The 27,191-nt window shown below is 38.9% G+C and overlaps 2 protein-coding genes and 2 long non-coding RNA genes across 6 annotated transcripts; all 4 read right to left on the reverse strand.

Annotated features, from left to right (window-relative positions):
• Positions 1-5,705: 5,705 nt before the first annotated feature.
• On the reverse strand, positions 5,706-8,044 carry LOC117482524 (the record flags this gene model as incomplete). The annotated part of the gene is made up of 7 exons (XM_034130632.1): positions 5,706-6,083; positions 6,336-6,404; positions 6,978-7,006; positions 7,100-7,189; positions 7,305-7,400; positions 7,523-7,783; positions 7,927-8,044. Coding segments are annotated over 7 exons (798 nt in total), but the record flags the coding sequence as incomplete, so codon positions are not given.
• Positions 8,045-15,322: 7,278 nt separating this feature from the next.
• On the reverse strand, positions 15,323-26,552 carry LOC117482515. 3 transcript variants are annotated; one of them, XM_034130620.1, is made up of 10 exons: positions 26,409-26,552; positions 25,827-26,156; positions 25,432-25,692; positions 25,247-25,297; positions 25,004-25,030; positions 24,800-24,889; positions 24,678-24,706; positions 24,282-24,350; positions 23,893-24,029; positions 15,323-15,426 (listed from the first exon to the last, which is right to left on the reverse strand). In XM_034130620.1, the coding sequence occupies exons 1-10, from the start codon at positions 26,467-26,469 to the stop codon at positions 15,372-15,374; spliced, it is 1,110 nt and encodes a 369-aa protein (XP_033986511.1). In that variant the 5' UTR covers positions 26,470-26,552; the 3' UTR covers positions 15,323-15,371. The 3 variants fall into 3 exon arrangements, with proteins under 3 accessions (XP_033986511.1, XP_033986510.1, XP_033986513.1); XM_034130619.1 differs by having other exon boundaries at positions 15,323-15,429; XM_034130622.1 differs by lacking the exon at positions 15,323-15,426 and adding an exon at positions 15,725-15,932 and having other exon boundaries at positions 23,854-24,029.
• Positions 15,725-16,427, reverse strand: LOC117482521. Its single transcript, XR_004555894.1, has 2 exons — positions 16,361-16,427; positions 15,725-16,108 (listed from the first exon to the last, which is right to left on the reverse strand). It is a non-coding gene; the product is annotated as an uncharacterized LOC117482521 (long non-coding RNA).
• LOC117482519 lies at positions 17,608-18,900 on the reverse strand. Its single transcript, XR_004555892.1, has 4 exons — positions 18,865-18,900; positions 18,347-18,436; positions 18,224-18,252; positions 17,608-17,647 (listed from the first exon to the last, which is right to left on the reverse strand). It is a non-coding gene; the product is annotated as an uncharacterized LOC117482519 (long non-coding RNA).
• Positions 26,553-27,191: the final 639 nt, after the last annotated feature.

A 27,191-nucleotide genomic window follows, 5' to 3' on the forward strand; every position in this document is an offset into this window, starting at 1 on the left:
TACTTATTATATGTTGTACTTTGGATTCCTAAAGCTTTTAGTCTACTAACCCATCATCCAAGGGTAGTTTTCACTATCTGTAAAAAATAATTTTTGGACGGACACTATAATTTACAGTTTTTTACTATGTAAAATCTGAATTTTCTTTAAAATAAAAAACATTTATATTGATTCTGACACTTCTACATCCAACTCACAGGTTTATCATTACTTTGAGAACAAAGATTATTAATTTAACCCTTTTAGAAGGGAAGATATGGTCATTTGTTCTGGGAATGTCATTTTCGAGCCTGAGACCTGAAAAACAGGCTCAGAGTGGAACAGGTTAAAGTATTTCGTGAGGCCTTCTAAAATGTTTTAAAATATAATTAGGGTTGTAGTTGAAGAGTTTGTAAATTGCGTTGCCTGGCAACGCAATCACACAACGTCACGTCCGTTAATTCCACATCCTCACCTCCACACACATGGATTAACATCGAATACATTAATGTAGCCTTTGTTTCTGCTAAAAGAGGTGTCGACCAGCTAGGGCAACAAGAAAATCGGCGAAATCAAGTGTGATGATTAAAAAATAAATTAAAAACATCTCATTTTGACAATAAAAACCGACCAATAGGCGCGGTAGACCATTTGCCGGGCACTTCCGGGTATTTCTCCACTGGTTGGGCCCATGGATGTATAATAAGAACTGGATACAGCGTGGGAGGCGGGGCCTCATTCATTCCTATGAGAGTTGCTCATTCGCGCATGATGATAAAATGGCCCAACTTTTGAGAGAGCGAAACGTCACAGATTACCCGGCATGCCTGAGAAGTACCCGTATGTGCGCTCATAGCGCATGCGCAACTTTAACCATGCCCCCCAAAATGCTCGTTCACATCAAGCACGTCAATTTGCGTACACGTAACAGCACTGCACGTTCATGACAGCATGGTAATGGTTTGTTATTATGATAGATTTGATATTAACGAGGCGGCAGTTAGCAGCTAGCGGTTAGCTAGTAATTATGCTAATTTACACATCAATCGTTATGTACTTTTATATTACGCTGTAACAGGATTTAGTGATATCCAAGCAACAGAGCTTCATTTAGCATGAAAGAATTATTGCACTGTATGTATATATATATATATATATATATATATATATATATATGTATATATATATACAGTGCAATAAGCTTCTTAGTGCAATAAGAAGCTACAGGGACGTTAATCTACGTCGGTAATATTAACTTTATTTAATACAACATTTACGGTACAAGATTTAATCATACAGCCCATGTAGTATAATATTTTACAAATTATGAATTACAGCAAACATGTGCAATATATCCATTATTACAGCTCCGTGGGCTGGCAGTAAGTAATAAAAGTCGAAAATAAAACAGAACACACGTTATTATATATCTTTCATATATTTCTACATTTACGCGACATACATTTATTTATTTATGTGTCCGTATGCTAATGAGGTGGGCGGTCCTAACCTCAGTCTGAAGCAGGATTCGCAAATTGTTGGAGCCAGGCAGAAGCAAGAGATTTGTGGCAAGTCACATCTGTTCATTCTGTGTACAGTGTACACCCACGGCAACTCGCTAATAATGGCTTCTTTAATAATTGTTCTTTCGCACACCCGTTCGCGATGTCCCCAGCGGTGTGCCCCCAACGAAGATGTGCTTCAATAACGTTTGGGGGCAACATGTAAGATGGACGCCCAAGGGTCGCCTCCTCTGTTTCCGAGAGGATTTCAAGTTGGCGGGCAATCTCTTGAAGACTCTCAAACACTGCTGGGTTAACATCCACATCCATGTCGAGCTGAGCCAAGTCCTCTATACATCGTTCCACACGAAACTGGACAAAGAGAGGACATAGTCTTTTGGTTCTCCGTTCTCTAAATGGTCCGCTAATGATCTCCAATGGCTCTTAAACCAATACCCATAAATAATCCTTACAACTGTGGATAAACCATGGATGTATAAAGATAAGTGCTAAACAGTAAAGCTCCTGCATTCGAATCAGCGCGGTTAGCCAGGCGTTAGTATAGCCCTCTGCCAGAAATGATCACACACTCCTGTAACCAATCCTGCTTCAGACTGAGGTTAGGACCGCCCACCTCATTAGCATACGACACATAAATAAATAAATAAATGTATGTCGAGTAAATGTAGAAATATATGAAAGATATATAATAATGTGTGTTCTGTTTTATTTATTTATACATTGGTGTATTTATTTCCATATTTATTTATGCTTTTATTTATTTATTTATTTATTTATTCTTTTATTTGTGTATTTATTTCAACATTTATTTATTTCTGTATTTATTTCGTCATTTATTTATTCCTGTATTTATTTATTTATTTATTTATGTATTTATTTATTTATTCCTGTATTTCTTCATACATTTATTTACACATTTATTTATTTATTTATTTATACTTAAGTCATGTTCAGCCTCCATACAAATGCGGCCCACGAATATATGTTATCTGGCCCGTAAGAGCTTGCAAAGAATATAATATGTTTATTATACGTTGAATGCTGCTTTACAGAAGCACATTGTCCATAAACTACATGTCCCACAATGCATTTCATTTTGTGATGTGCACACTGAAGAGACTTGCAATTTTTTGCCCTAGACTTCTGCTTTTCAGACGTATTTAATGATGAAGTTATTACCCTATCCAATAATAATCCAATGCAGAGGCAATTATGTAATATAATAAATTATTTTATATATATAATATATTTATATATGTATTTATATATAGTCTTAAAGTTTTGAACTGGCTTTTAATACTAGTTGAACATAACATTTGTATGTGTTTTTATATGTTTCTAGTTATTGTGCTTTTTATCTTATTTTGTATTATGGTTTTATTATTTTACTCTTATTGTGTTATTTTATATTTGTTCCCCGTACAGCACTTTGGTCAACTGAGGTTGTTTTAAATGTGCAATATAAAGAAAGAAAGATTGAGATTGAAAGTTACAACCGGCCCTTTGAGTGCAACCACCAGTATGTAATGTCTCTACTTTAAAGAGTCCTCTCCTGCTGATGTTCAGGTGTATATCAGTATGTAATGTCTCTACTTTAAAGAGTCCTCTCATGCTGATGTTCAGGTGTATATCAGTATGTAGTGTCTCTACTTTAAAGTGTCCTCTCCTGCTGATGTTCAGGTGTATATCAGTATGTAGTGTCTCTACTGGGACATGTCTCCATGCTTTAATGTTCAAAAAGCTCTTTATTTTCTCACACTGCCTGTGCTGCAGTACCTCTTTTCACCCTCTGTCTGAAACCAGAGCCCAGTCTGCTCTGATTGGCTAGCTGGCCGGCTCTGTTGTGATTGGTCAACCGCTTAGAGATGTCCCGCCCCTTAGCCAATAGAAGAGTGTTATATGCCCCTTTCACACCGGCGCTTTTCCAGCTCCGGCTCGGCGCCGCGTCATAGCTCCGGAATGCGGTTCACTTCCAGCTCCAAAAAATTGTCGGTCTAGAGGCAAGAGCTTCGGAGCTATGACGCGGCGTCGCTTACGTCTCTCTTACGTTGAGGCGTGCAGGAAACTAAACCCACCTCCCCTGAACATGGGTCGACTGAAGAGTCTCGTCATGCCTGCCTACAAGCAGTAGCGCTGAGCAAAGTGACTAGAAGGCAACCACACACTTATAAAAAAAACACACTTTATAAAGTCAGGCAACACTAACCAGGCTTCGTGTGATTCTGTTTATTTGTACCTTACTTTGACCATCCGTTCGCTGTTATTGATCATTGTGGAGAGCAGGCAGACGTTTTGTTTGTTATTATAGCAGCTATCGGATGGAATCAATACATGGGCTGCACAGGTTGTCATGTCCGACTATCACAAGTAGAATCATAATGAAAAATACACCGGTAAAATCTGCCTGTAGAAAACGGCTTAGCAAGTAGTCAGTTTAGCTTCGGTTGCTATGCTAACATCACCCATGTTATACCAGAGAAACTTTCATAACAGCGTTGTGATGCCAAACAGCGTCAATTCAGACTGACACACATTCACTTAAGGGGAACTGGGGATATGTATCAGCTGCTTGTGTGACAGTCAGACAGTGAATACTTTAGAGCCGTGTGAGCTAACCCGGCGCTAACGGGAGAATAAACTCCCGTGGAAGAGCAGCCAGCACTGCAGCGGTCGGTAAATGCCGCTGAAACACATTAATAAACAATGAACCACGGCGCTCTGGAGAAAAGTATAAGGTTGGAGAAGTCGTTATTTAATTTAATCTGGCTTCGTATGATTAAAAGCAACACGATCATCGACCCGACGCAGTCCCTCCCCGTTGTTGTTGTTGTGAGCTCCGTTGGGGAAGAAAATCAGCGATGTAAACTGTGACGTCATGACGCAGCAGCGGCAGCTGGGCGGTGTGAACAGAGCGGGAGCTGAAAAGGGAAACCGGAGCTGAACCAGAAAAGCTCTAGCTAGGAGCTAGAAAGGGAAAAGCGCTGGTGTGAAAGCCGCAATAGTGATGTTCCAGAGGTACATTTTGGGGGATTTTAGCCTTTGCAGACCGTTAACATGCACTAAAACCTATATAACACTACAGGAACGGGAAACCCTCCCAAAAGCCCCTTTAAAGTGAATTTGCCCAAAAACCCTTTTTCTTAAAATCTTTAAATATGCATTTTTATGTAAGCCAATGTATGTTCTCTGGTAACAGATAAGGGGAGAAAAGAGCATTGTTTTTAAAAATGCTTCACTCTCTTTTCCTACTTACTATGTTTTCATATCAAAGGTGAAATACTGTCCGCCTTATTCACTCTAAATATCTGGTAGCTGTGTTCATTTTCCTGAAACTCATCTTTTGGTGCACTGGGGCTTAGTTTATTTGCAGACAAACATGAAATATCACTAAATGTTCCCTCCATCTCTTCACTTTTTGTAATTGTAATATATTTTCTCCTTCCCTCTTTCATTTCTCCATGCTTTCACTACTTCCATTTTCACTTCCCATTCTAACTCTAATCTGAAAACATGACAGTCCACCAAAAAACGAGATATTTGCACCACAAAAAAAAGCAGGACTATTTTTCACAGTAAGATATTTGAATGCAAATCTATTAATTTTAACATTTGTTTAACTTCTTTCCTAAAGTTTTGATTGCATAATTTAATAATGATTTGATTTTCTAAATGTGCTTGCTTCTTGGAAAGTATATTGTGCAAAAACTATGCTTTGTTTTTCAGTAAAGTAAACTCTCATTGCACAAGCTCCCTCTGCTGCAGCACTTTCAGAAGCACACAGTTCACTAACTCAACCTATACTCACATTATTCACACATGAGAGAGTGTTTGTGTTTGTGTCTGCAGAGATCTGCTTCTCAGTGTGAGAGGACAGTGGTGACCTCCACATGTTGGGAGGATCTCTGCTGCTTCCTACTGGTGAGAAAATATAAGTGTTTGAAACTAAAGACAGCTGAACAAGAACTCCTTTAAAAGAGTTTATTTTCACCTGAGAACGTTTTTATTTCCAACACAAAAAACTCAACAAAGCAAAACACATTAAAGGTGTTACATGGAAATACATCTGCAGTCTGGTAAGGCTATTAGGTAACTTCATTAGGTAAAATACAACACAATCAAATATACTAAAGAAAATGCAATACTCCATTAAATGATATAACTAAACAACGGTTAATTAAACCAAGCAAGAATTAATTTTTTAAAAATCATTTAGCCCATGCTCTAAGTATTAAGAATACAGTAAATCTCCAACATGTCTGAACCTTTTTCACAATCCACCTCTAGAGGGACTCACATGTTTTCATAAAGCTGCTGCTGTACTCTCACTTTGATGCATTTAAGCCAAAAAAGCAAAAACAAGGTTAATATAAATCTGATTAAACTCTGCTAGCTGTGCCCTTAAACTCTGAATCTTTGATCGAAGAGATCATGCTATTGATTTAAACATTACATCGGTTTCTTTCTTGCTTTGTTGACGGTGGCGTAGAGGAGGCTGGGATCAGCGGAGGCAGCAGAGGAAGAGGAGGGAGCTCCCACAGTGCTGTAGGTCACTGCATCTTCATCATCATCATGAAGGTGAGCCTGCAGGGGAAGAGAAGTGATTATGCATAAAGGAGTTCTGAAAGTCTTGATTGTACAGAAGTCTGTGAGAAAATGACCCTACGTCTCACTTGATTTATATCCTCAATAAACATTTCTCTGCAGATTTTATGTTCTCAATCTCAGTTTTCAAGTCTTCTTTAATACAGTATGATGTTCGGTGAGTTATGCTCACATTTAGAGTAGAATAGACGATAAAGTCACATCACCAGTGAAATCAATGAGACAGCTCACCCTGGCTTTCCTGCTGCTCTTCCTGGTGTAGCTGATGGAGGCGTAGGAAACACCGTCTTCAGGGTCAGCCTACACAAATAAAATGCATTATTACAAGTTATTATTAATGTCACCTATAACACAATAGCTGCTAAATAAGAAGCACAGTACAATAAGAAATACTGCCTTTAATTCACTTTGTCTTTTGACGCAACGTACAGTACAACACCCGGGCGGCAGTGGGGGACTTGGACTTTGGGCCGAAAGGCCGCCGGTTCACATCCCGGTCGGACCAAGAAAATACGGAGTGTGGACTGGTATCTGTTCACCTCCTGGGCCACTGCCGAGGTGCCCTTGAGCAAGCCACCTAACCCCCAACTGCTCCTGGCTAGACTGGCTGCCTCTCCACTCTGGACCTCTCAATGCATGTGCAAAACATTACTGTGTGTATTTGGATGTACCATATAAGAAGCATGTGCATGGAGGTCCATCTTCTTCGTCTACAGTCATAACTGTTTGTTGATTGATGAAGTTTTAGGTTAACCACAACATGAAAAGTGAATAACAAAAACCTTAAACCCTGCTACATTATTGAAATCACTATTTTATAAATATTCAATTGTTCAGTTTTAAATGATTTTATTTATCAATGATTAAACTCACCACGTTGTCATCCGTCTGCGTTTCAGTCCCTAAAAGGAATAACAAATAAATGAGACTTGGGTTAAAATCCATGTTTATCAAAAGCTTGTTGTTTGTAAAGTATAATGTGTGAATGTCCTCACCTTGAGTCCTCTTCCGTCTGATGACAGCCACAGTGATTATTGTGAGTGCTGCAACACCCACGATCACAACGATGATCCACCACCACCGACCTGGAAGAGAGAAGTTACAAGAGTTACATATACTCAGAGGTTTCTATCTCTTTGTCTTTAAACTCTGAATCAACAACATGTATTTCGGCTAAGTGTCTTTTCTTACTGTAACTACCTTGATTTTTGTCGTCTACAGATGCAGTTTTGGTTGTGCTGATTCTCACTGTTGTCCATGTTGTTGACACTGCAGTCACCTTCCCTGCATCTTCACCTTAATGAATAAAATAACAAAATGCTGTACAGTTATAAAAACAAATATAAGCATCTCACATCACGACATAAAGATGTGACGAATCAGGATGAATGATTTTAAACAGATCATCATGTTCTCACCTGAGGACTGAGGGCTGAAGGTCTGCACGTTGGCACCATCAGTTACTTCACAAGTAAACAACTCAGACCTTGGTGTGTAACTAAAATGAGAAGTCAGAAATGTCACAGAGGCAGAGCAGAGAGACTGTGATGTCTTTATCTCTCTGTGATCTTTATCCACATCTCGACCCTGAAGCAGCCACTTCACTGTGTGTATACACTCTCCACGTCTCGTCACAGAGCAGTTTAACGTCACCTCATCATTGTCCGGATGTTCAGTCACTGAAGATGGAGATATTGTGAGAGAAAGACAACAAGAGTAACATTAAGATCATCACTGTAATCATTATTATTATTATTATTATAATGTTTCAGTATATTGTTTTAACACGAAAGTTTGAAAACATTATGATGTAAATACTCACTGGTAACAACAGACAGATAAACACGAGAGTCTGGACCTTGTTGTTCTCCTGATCTGAACTGTCTGCAGGTGTAATAACCAGCATCCTCCTCTGTGACCTTCTTTATAACCAGAGAACAGTTTTTTTCAACTCTCAGTCTGTCTCGTTTAGCTTTGGTATTGTTCTGAATCTGTCCGTATTCAAACAGCGGCACTAATGTTGATTCACTGAAGTACCAGGTAGTATACTCACACTTATCCTGATCATCTATCACATTTTCAAAAGGCAAAGTGACTTCATCTCCAACTCTGACAATGCGGGAGTAATATTTCACATCTGCAGCTGTTAAAAAAAACAAAGCCGGAAATAAACATGAATACAACTGTAGTGTTTATAATCAGAATGATGATCATTATACATTAGATACAGAAGTTTAAAATATATCTCTTTGAGAGTTCACTAAAGTCACCACGTTACAAACACAACTCATCATTCTCAGTTAAAGGAACAGTACGTAGTAAAGTACCGTTAGTGATATTAAAGCTGTTTTATTTAAAGTGTGTTTTCTGCATCCTCACCTGTAAAGTGGAGCAGCAGCATCAGGAATGAAGACATCGTGCTTCTCTCTCGGTCTCTGGCTCTCGACTGTCAGAGTCTCTCACCGGCTGCTTCTTTACAGTATTTCTCTTCTGAGAACTGAAGGAGAAGTGTTTCTGTGAGAATGTGGTTAACAGCAGCAGCAGAGCTCTGGAGGTTTTACCCTCTGATGCTGACCAGATAAGGTAAGAGCAAAAAGCATAGCAATGCAGAGTGATGCACATAAAGTAATGAATATATATATATAAAACATTAAAAATAACCAGCAGGGGTGGATATCAATATACCTTAAGATATAAATGAATATGCAGTGACAACAAAAGACAGTGTTGTTGATCAGTGGAGTCACTAGTGAAACTGTGTACTTTAAGAACACATCTGATGTTTAGAGAAAGTCATATTAGGAAAAACCATCATCTCAGGGTCCAGATAAAAGACAAGACATTACATATAATGTAAGTATTAAGAATAAAGTAAATCTCCAACATGTCTGCCCCTTTTTCACGATCCACCTGTAGAGCTCATTTTCAGGTGTATATCAGTATGTAGTGTCTCTACTTTAAAGAGTCTTCTCCTGCTGATGTTCAGGTGTATATCAGTATGTAGTGTCTCTACTTTAAAGAGTCCTCTCCTGCTGATGTTCAGGTGTATATCAGTATGTAGTGTCTCTACTTTAAAGAGTCCTCTCCTGCTGATGTTCAGGTGTATATCAGTATGTAGTGTCTCCACTTTAAAGAGTCCTCTCCTGCTGATGTTCAGGTGTATATCAGTATGTAGTGTCTCTACTTTAAAGAGTCCTCTCCTGCTGATGTTCAGGTGTATATCAGTATGTAGTATCTCTACTTTAAAGAGTCCTCTCCTGCTGATGTTCAGGTGTATATCAGTATGTAGTGTCTCTACTTTAAAGAGTCCTCTCCTGCTGATGTTCAGGTGTATATCAGTATGTAGTGTCTCTACTTTAAAGAGTCTTCTCCTGCTGATGTTCAGGTGTATATCAGTATGTAGTGTCTCTACTTTAAAGAGTCTTCTCCTGCTGATGTTCAGGTGTATATCAGTATGTAGTGTCTCTACTTTAAAGAGTCCTCTCCTGCTGATGTTCAGGTGTATATCAGTATGTAGTGTCTCTACTTTAAAGAGTCTTCTCCTGCTGATGTTCAGGTGTATATCAGTATGTAGTGTCTCTACTTTAAAGAGTCTTCTCCTGCTGATGTTCAGGTGTATATCAGTATGTAGTGTATCTACTTTAAAGAGTCCTCCCCTGCTGATGTTCAGGTGTATATCAGTATGTAGTGTCTCTACTTTAAAGAGTCCTCCCCTGCTGATGTTCAGGTGTATATCAGTATGTAGTGTCTCTACTTTAAAGAGTCTTCTCCTGCTGATGTTCAGGTGTATATCAGTATGTAGTGTCTCTACTTTAAAGAGTCTTCTCCTGCTGATGTTCAGATGTATATCAGCATGTAGTGTCTCTACTTTAAAGAGTCCTCCCTTGCTGATGTTCAGGTGTATATCAGTATGTAGTGTCTCTACTTTAAAGAGTCTTCTCCTGCTGATGTTCAGGTGTATATCAGTATGTAGTGTCTCTACTTTAAATAGTCCTCTCCTGCTGATGTTCAGGTGTATATCAGTATGTAGTGTCTCTACTTTAAAGAGTCCTCTCCTGCTGATGTTCAGGTGTATATCAGTATGTAGTATCTCTACTTTAAAGAGTCCTCTCCTGCTGATGTTCAGGTGTATATCAGTATGTAGTGTCTCTACTTTAAAGAGTCCTCTCCTGCTGATGTTCAGGTGTATATCAGTATGTAGTATCTCTACTTTAAAGAGTCCTCTCCTGCTGATGTTCAGGTGTATATCAGTATGTAGTGTCTCTACTTTAAAGAGTCCTCTCCTGCTGATGTTCAGGTGTATATCAGTATGTAGTGTCTCTACTTTAAAGAGTCTTCTCCTGCTGATGTTCAGGTGTATATCAGTATGTAGTGTCTCTACTTTAAAGAGTCTTCTCCTGCTGATGTTCAGGTGTATATCAGTATGTAGTGTCTCTACTTTAAAGAGTCTTCTCCTGCTGATGTTCAGGTGTATATCAGTATGTAGTGTCTCTACTTTAAAGAGTCTTCTCCTGCTGATGTTCAGGTGTATATCAGTATGTAGTGTCTCTACTTTAAAGAGTCCTCTCCTGCTGATGTTCAGGTGTATATCAGTATGTAGTGTCTCTACTTTAAAGAGTCCTCTCCTGCTGATGTTCAGGTGTATATCAGTATGTAGTGTCTCTACTTTAAAGAGTCTTCTCCTGCTGATGTTCAGGTGTATATCAGTATGTAGTGTCTCTACTTTAAAGAGTCCTCTCCTGCTGATGTTCAGGTGTATATCAGTATGTAGTGTCTCTACTTTAAAGAGTCCTCTCCTGCTGATGTTCAGGTGTATATCAGTATGTAGTGTCTCTACTTTAAAGAGTCCTCTCCTGCTCATTTTCAGGTGTATATCAGTATGTAGTGTCTCTACTTAAGAGTCCTCTCCTGCTGATGTTCAGGTGTATATCAGTATGTAGTGTCTCTACTTTAAAGAGTCCTCTCCTGCTGATGTTCAGGTGTATATCAGTATGTAGTGTCTCTACTTTAAAGAGTCCTCTCCTGCTCATTTTCAGGTGTATATCAGTATGTAGTGTCTCTACTTTAAAGAGTCCTCTCCTGCTGATGTTCAGGTGTATATCAGTATGTAGTGTCTCTACTTTAAAGAGTCCTCTCCTGCTGATGTTCAGGTGTATATCAGTATGTAGTGTCTCTACTTTAAAGAGTCCTCTCCTGCTGATGTTCAGGTGTATATCAGTATGTAGTGTCTCTACTTTAAAGAGTCCTCTCCTGCTGATGTTCAGGTGTATATCAGTATGTAGTGTCTCTACTTTAAAGAGTCCTCTCCTGCTGATGTTCAGGTGTATATCAGTATGTAGTGTCTCTACTGGGACATGTCTCCATGCTTTAATGTTCAAAAAGCTCTTTATTTTTCTCATACTGTCTGTGCTGCAGCACCTCTTTTCACCCTCTGTCTGATACCAGAGTGCAGTCTGCTCTGATTGGTTAGCTGACCGGCTTTGTTGTGATTGGTCAACCACTTAGAGATGTCCCGCCCCTTAGCCAATTGAAGAGTGTTACATAGTGATGTCACTACACTCTAAAAACAAATGCTTTGCCTCAACAAAGAAAATCAACGCAAAAGTTTGCATCAATGTTTATTGAGTTATGACAACTTCTAATGAAATTGTGTTAAACCAACAAACTTATTTGAGTTAGGGGAGAAGGCTTTTCCTCAACAATCAGAGGTGTTTTTAATTAAAACTTACTTAATAATTGGTAGCATAAACACAAGTTTTGAAGTTGATTACTCAAAAGATTAAGTTGTTCCAACTAGTTTTACCTCATGATTTAAAAGGAATTTCAAGTTGTATGTACTTAATTACCATCATTGTGAACACAAGTTTTTAAGTTGACAACCATTTATAAATGAAGTTGCTCCAAATATATTTGATTCAATCGTTTTTTTTTTTAGCTTTTTCATGTTTTTGCCTTTTAAGAAATTAATTGATTCCACACATTTTTTTTAAGTATTTCACTTCTATTTTGAACTGCAGTTGTTTATTTCAACACATGATATTTCAATCAGGAGAGACTTCATTTTGTTTAAAGAACATTTATTGACAAATGTTAAGTCTTTGGCGATTAGACCCCGATCCTGAAATCGTATATCTAAAGGGGGAAATGCAGCCGTGAGCATATAGGGAACCCCCCCCCCTGGGGTCTAGACACTGGTGATGATGCTGAAGATCTGGATTTGATGAGGAGATGGGATGAAGAGGGGATGTGATGAGGTCTTGGATTAGCTCTCCTGGCACTGGATAGGATGAAAGGAGGCGGATGGGGAGGAGGCGGGTGGCAGCATGAAAACCTGAAATCACAGCTGACTGCAGGAGAGAGGAGAACCATTTTAAAGTTTGGCTGCAGCACGGTGATTGGCTGCTGGAGAATGAGGTGAAATGTAATAGGTTAAAGAGAACGCCCGTGATGAGCTGATTATATGCAGCTGCGGAGTGAATGTATATACACCCAGTCTTCCTGAAAGAACTTGCGTTGAGCTTCATTTAAATCTTGAGAAAAAAAAAAAACATGGGAAATGAAAGGGGGATATAGCAAATACATTCTGCCATCACATCGAAGTTAGAGGCCTTTGCATATTTAAAACCAGTGCCAAATATGTAAAATCTGTAAACTTTTTGTAAAACTACAGTAACAAACGTTCAATGGCCACCAATCTGCAGATCACACACATACATTTGACAAAAGATGTAACAAAGATGTTTACACTGCCGACTTTATTTTAAACAGTATGAACACATTTAACGCAGAATGCTTGCTCATTCATTTGTTTCCCTCGACCACGATGGTTGCCATCTTATGGTCAGATCCTAGGTTGGACCGGTCACTGATGATGGCGATATTCATCACAAGTTGTCCATCAAGGCCTGCCTCGAACTCTTTTGTGTCATTTTGAAGCAAATTAAATAATAGGTTGGCGCATAAGAGATAATGAATTAGGTAATTGTATACTTTTTAAACTGTCACCCTAATTCAGAGCCATTATTACCAGCTGCTAAAGCGACGCTGGTATTGTTTTCACCTTGTGAGTCTGCATGTGTGTCATCATGGCAATGTGGTCCTGAAGACACACAGAGGTGGCTTTGAGTACTTTGCCTAGTGTTTAAATGCGACAGATTTTGTCATCGCGATATAATCACAACCGTGCAAGTTTCCTTCTCATCTTTTTTGCAGGTTCCATACAATATTTGAACTGGTTAAGTGAAGAGCAGAAGCCACACAAAAAATCACAATAGTAACCAAAGTATTTGTACAATACAAATACCATACCATAACAGGTCTTCCCTGTTTTTATAGATATAAAACACTGCATGAAATGAGCAAGAAACACAGAAAATAAACTCTGCCTCTACTACTTTGTACCCTCTCACAGAACTATCCACAGTTCAAAGGCTGCTCATTTTGGTCAAACAACAATTTGTCTATACAGTGCAACTACAAGGCTATCTACTGTATTTGAATGACAAAAGATGACACTCAACTTAACAATGTCCTTTGTATAGTATTTATATTTGTCTTAACTGTCGGAACTTGTCCAGGCATGTTAAGTGGGAGTGGACTTGAAATTCTGAACTCAAGGTGTAGAAAAATTAAGTTATCAAGCCAATTGCATTACTTACTACAACTTGAATTTAGTTTTAAGTCAATTAACGCAGAAATCCGAGTTTAAATTACACACAATATTAAATTGATGTAATTACCAACATTATTACGTCAACACAACTTATAAATTAATGTTATTCAAATGTTTATCTAAATCAATTAATTCAAATTTGTATCTTGCAACCATGCATTTAATTAAGTGGTGGTAAAAGGTCTCCTGAATGACTTTTTAGAGTGTTTGTTCCGGAAGTACATTTTCGGGGATTTTAGCCTTTGTAGACCGTTAACATGCACTAAAACCAATATAACACACAACAGGAAAGGGAAACCCCCCAAGACACACTTTAAAGTGAATCTGCACAAAAACCTATTTTCTAAAATCTTTAAATATGCATTTTTATGTAAGCCAATGTATCCGGTATCAAATAAGGGGAGGAAATAGCTTTGTTTTAAAAAAAAAAACGTCACTCTCTTTTCCTACTTACTATGTTTTCATATCAAAGGGGAAATACTGTCCGCCTCATTCACTCTAACGGTACGTCTACACAGCAGCGTTAAAAAAATCTTGGAGGTGGGCGTATCTGAAGCTTGGGGATTTTTTGCGAACAACCAATCACATGAATCTCCCGCCCGCGACATACGAAGCAAAAAAGCCCGAAGTAAACTGGATATAAACTCCCCAAAACAGGCGAAAACCTACCACTGTCTCTGCCACCTCCCTCCATGCCTGGCTCCTCCGGTTTATATCCCGGTAGGTCTGGTCATAAAGCACCGGGTGATTGATTCCCTACCGCTAATTTCTCCTCCATTTTTTGGAATATGAGGAAATGACCTGCGGTATGTCTCTCCCAGCATACACGCCGTTTGATTGGCTAGAGCTTGAACTGTCAGATTTGCGTACACGGGATTTGATTGGCTGACGCTTCCACCTCAGCCTCAAAAGTTGAACATTGTTCAACTTTGAATCCTCAAAATCCTGAAAATCTCCGCTCGCCTGCCCACAATCCATTTCGGCGAAAAGTGAGGGAAAGTGACGTCACCCCATTCAAAGTGAATGGGCAGAAGCGTTTCAAGATTTTTTTAACGCTGCTGTGTAGACATACCGTTAATGTTCCTGAAACTCATCTTTTGGTGCACTGGGGCTTAGTTTATTTGCAGACAAACATGAAATATCACTACATTTTCACTCCATGTCTCCATGTTCTCCTTCCCTCTTTCATTTCTCCATGCTTTCACTACTTCCATTTTCACTTCCCATTCTAAATCTAATCTGAAAACATGACAATCCACCAAAAAACGAGATATTTGCACCACAAAAAAAGCAGGACTATTTTTCACATTGAGATATTTGAATGCAAATCTATTAATTTGAACATTTGTTTAACTTTTCTTTCCTAAAGTTTCGATTGCATAAGTTAATAATGATTTTATTTTCTAAATGTGCTTGCTTCTTGGAAAGTATATCATGCAAAAAAGATGCTTTGTTTTACAGCAAAGTAAACTGTCATTGCACAAGCTCCCTCTGCTGCAGCACTTTCAGAAGCACACAGTTCACTAACTCAACCTATACTCACATTATTCACACATGAGAGAGTGTTTGTGTTTGTGTCTGCAGAGATCTGCTTCTCAGTGTGAGAGGACAGTAGAGACCTCCACATGTTGGGAGGATCTCTGCTGCTTCCTACTGGTGAGAAAATAAAAGTGTTTGAAACTAAAGACAGCTGAACAAGAACACCTTTAAAAGAGTTTATTTTCACCTGAGAACGTTTTTTATTTCCAACACAAAACTCCAAACAAAGCAAAACATATTTAACTGAAAAGGTGTTACAAGGAAATACATCTGCAGTCTGGTAAGGCTATTAGGTAACTTCATTTGGTAAAACACAACACAATCAAATATACTAAAGAAAATGCAATATTCCATTAAATGATATAACTAAACAACGGTTAATAAAACCAAGCAAGAATTAATTAAAAAAAAACATTTTGCCCATGCTCTAAGTATTAAGAATACAGTAAATCTCCAACATGTCTGAACCTTTTTCACAATCCACCTCTAGAGGGACTCACATGTTTTCATAAAGCTGCTGCTGTACTCTCACTTTGATGCATTTAAGCCAAAAAAGCAAAAACAAGGTTAATATAAATCTGATTAAACTCTGCTAGCTGTGCCCTTAAACTCTAAATCTTTGATCCAAGTGATCATGCTATTGTTTTAAACATTACATCGGTTTCTTTCTTGGTTAGTTGACGGTGGCGTAGAGGAGGCTGGGATCAGCAGAGGCAGCAGAGGAAGAGGAGGGAGCTCTCACAGTGCTGTAGGTCACTGCATCATCTTCTTCATCATCATCATGAAGGTGAGCCTGCAGGGGAAGAAAAGTGATTATGCATAAAGGAGTTCTGAAAGTCTTGATTGTATAGAAGTCTGTGAGAAAATGACCCTACGTCTCACTTGATTTATATCCTCAATAAACATTTTCCTGCAGATATTTTGTTCTCAATCTCAGTTTCCAAGTCTTCTTTAATACAGCACGATGTTCGGTGAGTTACGGTCACATTCAGAGTAGAATAGACAATAAAGTCACATCACCAGTGTAATCAATGAGACAGCTCACCCTGGCTTTCCTGCTGCTCTTCCTGGTTCAGCATTCAACACCATTGTGCCCTCCAAGCTGGCCATCAAGCTCAGAGACCTCGGGCTCAACAGCGCCCTCTGTGACTGGATCCTGAACTTCCTGACGGGCAGACCCCAGGCAGTGCGGGTGGGAAATATCACATCCTCCACCCTGATTCTCAACACCGGTGCCCCTCAAGGCTGCGTGCTCAGCCCTCTCCTCTACTCCCTGTTCACCCACGACTGCGTGGCCACACACAGCTCCAACACCATCGTGAAGTTTGCTGATGACACGACCGTCATCGGCCAGATCACAGACGATGACGAGACGGCGTACAGAGAGGAGGTCGAAAACCTGACATCTTGGTGCCAGGATAACAACCTCCATCTCAACGTCAGCAAAACAAAGGAGCTGATTGTGGATTACAGGAAGCAGCAGGGAGAGGGACACGCCCCCATCGCCATCAATGGGACTACGGTGGAGAGAGTCAAAAGCTTCAGGTTCCTTGGGGTCCACATCACTGAGGACCTGACATGGTCTCTTCACACCACCACCATCACCAAGAAAGCTCGACAGCGGCTCTTCTTCCTCCGCAGGTTGAGGAGGTTCAAAATGGATTCCAGGATACTCTGCAACTTCTACAGGTGCACGATAGAGAGTATCCTCACTGGCAGCATGACGGCCTGGTACGGCAGCTGCACCGACCTCGATCGTAAGGCTTTACAGAGGGTGGTGAAAACTGCACAGCACATCACCAGGACGGAGCTGCCATCCATGGAGGACCTTTACTCCCAGCGGCTCAGGAAGAAATCACTACGGATTATCAAAGACCCCCATCACCCCAGCCACAAACTGTTCTTTCTGTTGCCGTCTGGCAGACGTTACCGCAGCATCCTGGCAAGGACAAGAAGATTCGGAGACAGTTTCTTCCCGCGGGCAGTGAGACTGTTAAAAAATTGAACTGTTGAAACAACTTCAAACATTCAACTGCTACTCAGTAGTATGTATCTAATACCTAATATATATATATCATTCCAATAACTTGTATATAGACTCATACTGCACTATTCCACATCATAACTTTATTTCATTTTTATAACTATTATTATTTTGTATTGCTCATGCTCTTATTGTTATTATGTTATGTTATTATGTTGCATTGTTGGAGAAGCCTGTGACATAAGATTTTCAACTGCATAATTACTCTGTAGCTATGTCAGATTGACAATAAAGAACCTTGAACCTTGAGCTGATGGAGGCGTAGGAAACACCATCTTCAGGGTCAGCCTACACAAATAAAATGTATTATGAGTAGTTATTATGAATGTCACCTATAACACAAGAGCTGCTAAATAAGAAGCACAGTACAATAAGAAATACTGCCTTTAATTCACTTTGTCTTTTGACGCAACGTACAGTACAACACCCGGGCGGCAGTGGACTTGGACTTTGGGCCGAAAGGCCGCCGGTTCACATCCCGGTCGGACCAAAAAAATACGGAGTGTGGACTGGTATCTGTTCACCTCCTGGGCCACTGCCGAGGTGCCCTTGAGCAAGCCACCTAACCCCCAACTGCTCCTGGCTAGACTGGCTGCCGCTCCACTCTGGACCTCTCAATGCATGTGCAAAACATTACTGTGTGTATTTGTATGTACCATAAGAAGCATGTGCATGGAGGTCCATCTTCTTCGACTACCTACAGTCATAACTGTTTGTTGATTTTTTTATGAAGTTTTAGGTTAACCACAACATGAAAAGTGAATAACAAAAACCTTAAACCCTGCTACATTTATGAAATCATTATTTTATAAATATTACATTTTTCAGTTTTAAAACATTTTATTTATATATGTTTTATCTCACCACGTTGTCATCCGTCTGCGTTTCATTCCCTTCAAAAGAATACAAAATAAATTAGACTTGGGTTAAAAAACATGTTCATCAAAAGCTTGTTGTTTGTAAAGTATAATGTGTGAATGTCCTCACCTTGAGTCCTCTTCCGTCTGATGACAGCCACAGTGATTATTGTGAGTGCTGCAACACCCACTATCACAACGATGATCCACCACCACCAACCTGGAAGAGAGAAGTTAGAAGAGTTACATAGACTCAGAGGTTTTGATCTCTTTGTCTTTAAACTCTGAATCAACAACATGTCTTTTCTAAATTTAAATGTATCTGTTCTGTTCTCTCTCTACCTTTATTGTTGTCCTCTTGTTCTGTTTTATTGTTTTCAGATGTAGTGTTGGTCGTCTCTCCGGCTGCTCTCATGTTCACTGTTGTCCATGTTGGTGATATTGTAGTCACCTTCCCTGTATCCTCACCTTAATGAATAAAATAACAACATACTGTTCAGTTATAAAAACAAATGTAAACATCTCACATCACGACTTAAAGATGTGACGCATCAGGATGAATGATTTTAAACAGCTCATCATGTTCTCACCTGAGGACTGAAGAGAAACAGCTGAGGTTCTGTGACCATCAAACACTTTACACCTTACCTGAGTTTATGTTGTTTTTAGTTGTTGTTGTTGTTGTTTTTGTTGTTGGTGTTGTTTTTGTTGTTGTTGTTGTTGTTGCTGTTGTTTTTGTTGTTGGTTTTTTGTCCTCAACTAAACAGATGAACAAAACTTAACAAACTATTCAATTTTAAAATTCCATAAAATAAACAAGATGGAGATATTGTGAGAGAAAAGACAACCACAATATGTAACAACATTTAAATGTACTTCATCACTGTAATCATCATCATTATTGGAATGTTTCAGTTTAGAGACAGTTTGAAAACATTATGATGTAAATACTCACTGGTAACAACAGACAGATAAACATGAGAGTCTTGACCTTGTTGTTGCTTTACTTTATTGTACTGTCTGCAGGTGTAACTACCAACATCCTCCTCTGTGACCTTCTTTATAACCAGAGAACATTTCTCTGTAACTCTCAGTCTGTCTGATTTAGCTTTGTCTTCTTTAATCCGTCCGTATTCAAACAGCCACACTGCTGCTGAACCTCTTGAATCACTGAAGAGCCATGTAGTACTCTCACACTCATCCTGATCATCTATCACATTGTCAAAAGGCAAAGTGACTTCATCTCCAGCTCTGACAAAGGGGAAGTAACCTTTCACATATGCAGCTGTTGGGGGAAAAAAGCAGAAAGAAATATAGATGTCATAAATGCTGACAGAATAATGATGTATTATATAAAAAGGTAAAGAGTTAGAGTTCTGGTTGATCTGTTTAATGAATCATTTAACGACACATTCAAACCAGAGTTAATTACAGATCCACATAACTAACTGAAGTGTTCATAGTGAGTGTGACGATCACTTTAAAGAGTATTGCTATGTGGGTTTTAGTGACCAAGAGTTCACTAAAGTCACCACGTTACAAACACAACTCATCATTCTCAGTTAAAGGAACAGTACGTAGTAAAGTACCGTTAGTGATATTAAAGCTGTTTTATTTAATGTAATTGGTAAATGTTAAATGGACTGTATTTATAAAGCGCTTACTAAAAGGCTTTAGAGGAAACTCTTAACTATCTATTTTTGTGAGTCACACTACGCTTTAAAAGATGTTAGTTTAAGTCTCACTTATTTGCTGTCAGATGTGCGCTGTCAGGTATGACGTGCATGTCTTTATTTCTATATATGGCATGACATTAGTTCACAGCTGAGGGTGTGATTAAACAGGAAGCGGTAGAGTCTTTTGACCGTGTTCTTTTTGTTCTTTTTGTTCTTTTTTGATACGGAGAACTTTTAGTTACTTTGAAGTGAGGAAGTTTGTCTTCATGTTTGTATGTCGCCTTGATCAATGAATAAACCTGATGTGATTCAACGCCACAACGATCTCCAAAAAGTTAGTTTGGAAGCAAAGAGAGGCGCGTCATCACCCACAACCCCGATAGAGGAAAGTGGATATTAAATGTAGAAACTGATTCAAACTCCACGACAGAAGGTATCATCCACACACCGTTCCCCATTGGGAGAGACTTGGGGTTAAGCATCTTGCCCAAGGATACATCGATTTCAATTGCAAGACGGCCTCACTACCTTTCATTAACAGTCGTGAACAGTGTGTGTTCTCTGCATCCTCACCTGTAAAGTGGAGCAGCAGCATCAGGAATGAAGACATCATGATCCTTCTGAATTCAGACATCGTGCTTCTCTCTCGGTCTCTGGCTCTCGACTGTCAGAGTCTCTCACCGGCTGCTTCTTTAACAAGAACTCAGTACCGATGATAACAGCAGATAATCGACAGAAGAGGGGAAGTTGAACGTGGGAAGATGTTTTCTGGTTCCTCATTTCACCTCCAGTGTTTTTCTACTGAGAACTGAAGGAGAAGTGTTTAGATGAAAATGAGGTTAACACCAGTAGTTCTGAAGGTATGACACCATATATAAAAACCTCAGACACGTATTCAGTTGGGCAACAGAGGAATAATTCAGGCCGATATGAGACGGATCAGTTTGAGCTAATATCCAGTCACTGTGGAGGACCGAGCCAAACTTACATTGAGACACAATCTGGATGTTTATTTTAAGATGACTGCATTCCCAGGCCCTGTGTGGCTCAACACCAAATGCAGTATGTGGAAAAGATTTGCCACTGTTTCCATCTTTGCTGAATCTGTTTATCTTATTGAAAAATACAGCATGCACTTGTCACCCTAGAGTAGCGGTGTCAAACTAAAGGCCCGGGGGCCAAATGTGGCCCACGACTATATGTTATCTGGCCCGTAAGAGCTTGCAAAGAATATAATATGTTTATTATACGTTGAATGTCGCTTTACAGAAGCCCGTTGTCCACAAACTACATGTCCCACAATGCATTTCATTTTGTGATGTGCACACTGAAGAGATTTGCAATTTTTTGCCCTAGACTTCTGCTTTTCAGACGTAGTTAATGGTGAAGTTATTACCCTGTCCAATAATAATCCAATGCAGAGGCAATAATGTAATATAATACATTATTTTATATATATAATATATTTATATGTGTATTTATATATAGTCTAAAAGTTTTGAACTGGCTTTTAATACTAGTTGAACATAACATTTGTATGTGTTTTTATATGTTTCTAGTTATTGTGCTTTTTATCTTATTTTGTATTATTGTTTTATTATTTTACTCCTATTGTGTTATTTTATATTTGTTCCCTGTACAGCACTTTGGTCAACTGAGGTTGTTTTAAATGTGCTATATGAATAAGGAAAGATTGAGATTGAAAGTTACAACCGGCCCTTTGAGTGCAACCACCAGTATGTAGTGTCTCTACTTTAAAGAGTCCTCTCCTGCTGATGTTCAGGTGTATACCAGTATGTAGTGTCTCTACTTTAAAGAGTCCTCTCCTGCTGATGTTCAGGTGTATATCAGTATGTAGTGTCTCTACTTTAAAGAGTCCTCTCCTGCTGATGTTTAGGTGTATATCAGTATGTAGTGTCTCTACTTTAAAGAGTCCTCTCCTGCTGATGTTCAGGTGTATATCAGAATGTAGTGTCTCTACTTTAAAGAGTCCTCTCCTGCTGATGTTCAGGTGTATATCAGTATGTAGTGTCTCTACTTTAAAGAGTCCTCTCCTGCTGATGTTCAGGTGTATATTAGTATGTAGTGTCTTTACTTTAAAGAGTCCTCTCTTGCTGATGTTCAGGTGTATATCAATATGTAGTGTCTCTACTTTAAAAAGTCCTCTCCTGCTGATGTTCAGGTGTATATCAGTATGTAGTGTCTCTACTTTAAAGAGTCCTCTCCTGCTGATGTTCAGGTGTATATCAGTATGTAGTGTCTCTACTTTAAAGAGTCCTCTCCTGCTGATGTTCAGGTGTATATCAGTATTTAGTGTCTCTACTTTAAAGAGTTATCTCCTGCTGATGTTCAGGTGTATATCAGTATTTAGTGTCTCTACTTTAAAGAGTCCTCTGCTGCTGATGTTCAGGTGTATATCAGTATGTAGTGTCTCTACTTTAAAGAGTTCTCTCCTGCTGATGTTCAGGTGTATATCAGTATTTAGTGTCTCTACTTTAAAGAGTCCTCTGCTGCTGATGTTCAGGTGTATATCAGTATTTAGTGTCTCTACTTTAAAGAGTTCTCTCCTGCTGATGTTCAGGTGTATATCAGAATGTAGTGTCTCTACTTTAAAGAGTCCTCTCCTGCTGCTTCTTCATTTCTCTTCTGAGAACTGAAGAAGTGTTTCTGTGAGAATGTGGTTAACAGCAGCAGCAGAGCTCTGGAGGTTTTACCATCTGATGCTGACCAGATAAGATTAGAGCAAAAAGCAGAACAATGCAGAGTGATGTACATGTAGTCATATAGAATATATATATTACATAGATATAGAATCGGAGTGATGAAATCCTCTTTAATGGTCACACATGCAGAGCACAGCACACACAGTTAGTATATATAACAGCAGGAGGTGGTTATCAATATGCTTTCATGTTCAAATTATGAATATGCAGTGATAACAAAAGGCAGTGTTGTTGATCAGTGGAGTCACTAGTGAAACTGTGTACTTTAAGAACACACCTGATGTTTAGAGAATGTCATGTTAGGAAAAACCATACAAATAAATACATCTGCACTCTTGTAAGGCTAATAGATCACTTTATTTAGTAAAATACAAAACAGTCAAATGTACTGAAGAAAAAGCAATACTCCATTGAATTATATTAAAGAAAAGACTGTAATAAAAAAGCCAGAATCCACTTTACAAAACCTTCATTATGCCCACACTGTAAGTATTAAGAATACAGTAAATCTCCAACATGTCTGCCCCTTTTTCACGATCCACCTCTAGAGGGACTCACATGTTTTGCTGTACTCTCACTTTGATGCAATTAAGCCAAAAAAAGCAAAAACATGGTCAATATAAATCTTATTGTAACTCTGCTCGCTTTGACTTTGTAATATGGTTATAACAATTGTGCCATAGTTTAAAATACAGCATTCAACTGCATTATTTTGTTGCTTTGTTGACGTGGCGTAGAGGAGGCTGGGATCAGCGGAGGCAGAAGAGGAAGAGGAGGGGTGCAGCACCTCTTTTCACTCTCTGCCTGAAACCAGAGCCCAGTCTGCTCTGATTGGTTAGCTGGCCGGCTCTGTTGTGATTGGACAACCGCTTAGAGATGTCCCGCCCCTTAGCCAATAGAAGAGTGTTACAGAGTGATGTCACTATGTTCCGGGAGTAGATTTTGGGGGATTTTAGCCTTTGCAGACGTTTCCATGCACTAAAACCTATATCACACTACAGGAACGGGAAACCCTCCCAAAAGCCCTTTAAAGTGAATCTGCACAAAAACCCTTTTTCTTAAAATCTTAAAATATGCATTTTTATGTAAGCCAATGTTTAAAAATCTTCACTCACTTTTCCTACTTACTATGTTTTCATATCAAAGGGGAAATACTGTCCGCCTTATTCACTCTAAATATCTGGTAGTTGTGTTAATGTTCCTGAAACTCATCATTTATTAGTTTATGAACTCTAAATCTTTGATCCAAGCGATCTTGCTATTGATTTAAACATTACATCGGTTTCTTTCTTGGTTTGTTGACGGTGGCGTAGAGGAGGCTGGGATCAACGGAGGCAGCAGAGGAAGAGGAGGGAGCTCTCACAGTGCTGTAGGTCACTGCATCATCTTCATCATCATCATCATGAAGGTGAGCCTGCAGGGGAAGAAAAGTGATTATGCATAAAGGAGTTCTGAAAGTCTTGATTGTATAGAAGTCTGTGAGAAAATGACCCCACGTCTCACTTGATTTATATCCTCAATAAACATTTCTCTGCTGATTTTATGTTCTCAATCTCAGTTTCCAAGTCTTCTTTAATACAGCATGATGTTCGGTGAGTTATGCTCACATTTAGAGTAGAATAGACAATAAAGTCACATCACCAGTGAAATCAATGAGACAGCTCACCCTGGCTTTCCTGCTGCTCTTCCTGGTGTAGCTGATGGAGGCGTAGGAAACACCATCTTCAGGGTCAGCCTCCACAAATAAAATGTATAATGATTAGTTATTATTAATGTCACCTTGAAAAAAAACACAATAGCTGCTAATTATCAAGCACAGTATAATAAGAAATACTGCCTTTATTCACTTTGTCTTTTCTGGTTATAATCTTTTGAACTTGGTGTTGCACAACTCTACTTTCTTTTGTCAACTGTTTGTGGATTTGTTTATGACGTTTTAAGTTAACAACATGAATAGTAAATAACAAAAACCTTAAACCCTGCTTAATTATTGAAATCACTATTTTATAAATGTTACATTTTTCAGTTTTAAAACATTTTATTTATATATGTTTTATCTCACCACGTTGTCATCCGTCTGCGTTTCATTCCCTTCAAAAGAATACAAATAAATTAGAGTTGGGTTAAAATCCAGGTTTATCAAAAGCTTCTTGTTTGTAACGTATAATGTGTGAATGTCCTCACCTTGAGTCCTCTTCCGTCTGATGACAGCCACAGTGATTATTGTGAGTGCTGCAACACCCACTATCACAACGATGATCCACCACCACCGACCTGGAAGAGAGAAGTTAGAAGAGTTACATATACTCAGAGGTTTTTATCTCTTTGTCTTTAACATCTGAATCAACAACATGTATTTTATCTCTCTCTGTTTTGTTCAGTCTCTACCTGGATTTGCTGGTTTGTTGTCTTGTCCTGTTTGAAAAAACATATATTGTACAGTACAACAAAACATAATCGTCATCATAACAGAATAATAAAACCTCAGATAAACAAACATTTCTTGTAATTATTCACATCAGGATGAATGATTTTAAACAGCTCATCATATTCTCACCTGAGGACTGAAGAGAAACAGCTGAGGTTCTGTAACTATCAAAACACTTTAAAAGTAAATAAAGTTAACCTTACCTGTTTTTATGTTGATGTTAGCTGTTGTTGTTGTTTTTGGTGTGGTCGTTGCTGTTTTTTTTTTACATGAGCAGATGAGCACAACTTAAAAAACGATTTATTCTGAAACTTCGATAAAATAACAACGATGTACATAATTTTCATCAACAGTAAGAAGTAACTTAAACAGATCATCATGTTCTCACCTGAGGACTGAGGGCTGAAGGTCTGCACGTTGTTACCATCTCTTACTTCACATTTAAACAACTCAAACCTTGGTGTGTTACTAAAATGAGAAGTCAGAAATGTCACAGAGGCAGAGCAGGAAGACTGTGATGCCTTTATCTCTCTGTGATCTTTAACCACATCTCGACCCTTAAAAAGCCACTTCCCTTTGTGTGTACACGATGCATATGTCAACACAGAGCAGCGTAACGTCACCTCATCATTGACCTGATGTTCAGTCACTGAAGATGGAGATATTGTGAGAGAAAGACACCAAGAGTAACATTAACTTCATCACTGTAATCACAATTATTGTAATGTTTCAGTATATAGTTTTAACCAGACAGTTTGAAAACATTATGATGTGAATACTCACAGGTAACAACAGACAGAGCAACACGAGAGCCTGGACCTTGTTGTTCTCCTGATCTGAACTGTCTGCAGAAGTAAAGCCCAGCATCCTCCTCTGTGACCTTCTTTATAACCAGAGAACAGTTTTTAATAACTCTCAGTCTGTCTCGTTTAGCTTTGGCATCGTTCTGAATCTGTCCGCCTTCAAACAGCGTCTCTGCTTCTGAACTTCTTAAACCACTGAAGAGCCAGGTTGTACTCTCACACTTATCCTGATCATGTATCACATTGTCAAAAGGCAAAGTGACTTTATGTCCAACTCTGACAATACGGAAGTAATCTTTCACATCTGCAGCTGTTTAAAAAACAAAGACGGAAATAAATATGAATACAACTGTAGTGTTAACAGTTAACATGATGATCATTATACAGCAGATACAGACGTTTGAAAATGTATCTCTGTGAGAGTTTTGGTTTCTAAGAGTTCACTAAAGTCACCACATTACAAACACAACTCATCATTCTCAGTTAAAGGAACAGTACGTAGTAAAGTACCGTTAGTGATATTAAAGCTGTTTTATTTAAAGTGTGTTCTCTGCATCCTCACCTGTAAAGTGGAGCAGCAGCATCAGGAATGAAGACATTATGATCCTTCTGAATTCAGACATCGTGCTTCTCTCTCGGTCTCTGGCTCTCGACTGTCAGAGTCTCTAACCTGCTGCTTCTTTAACAAGAACTCAGCATCTACTTCCTGTGATAAATGAAGAGTCACTTCCTCATCCATCTCTCCTCTGATGGCCGTTGGGTTAATGTGTGATATCAGCATTTAATCTCTCTTGTTTTTGTTGTGTAATAAAAAGAGTAAGACACTTTTTTAACATCAGACTTTTATGTTTGATTCATTTCTTGTCTTTGGTTATTCAGAGTGAAGGTAACTGTAGGCCTTCTTCATCAGCAACACAACAGAGGAAGTTGAGCATGTAAAGATGGTTTTAATGCATGTTAACAACATGGTGGTTCCTCTTTGTATCTCTGAAGATTTGTTTTTACTTTTTCTAAGAACTGAAGAAGCGTCTCTGTGAAGATGTGGTTAACAGCAGCAGCAGAGCTCTGCAGGTTTTACCCTCTGATGCCGACCACATAACCATCAGAAACATTAATAAACTCAACGAGCGTCTAATGAAAGTCACTTTAATGGCTTACTTTCAAACACATATATTAGCCGGTGTAATGTTCATGTTGTTTTGTAATAGTTTCATGCTCTTCACACTGCAGACTCTTCTGGATGTGCCATTCTTAGAGCAGTCTCTCTGACCTGACTATAGGACGCTGCACTCAACCCTCCAAGATGTTTTATCTGACTGAGCTTCATGTTCTGCACACTGCAGAG

This window comes from Trematomus bernacchii, unplaced genomic scaffold (assembly GCF_902827165.1).
Source record: "Trematomus bernacchii unplaced genomic scaffold, fTreBer1.1, whole genome shotgun sequence".
Classification (NCBI taxonomy): Eukaryota; Metazoa; Chordata; class Actinopteri; order Perciformes; family Nototheniidae; genus Trematomus; species Trematomus bernacchii.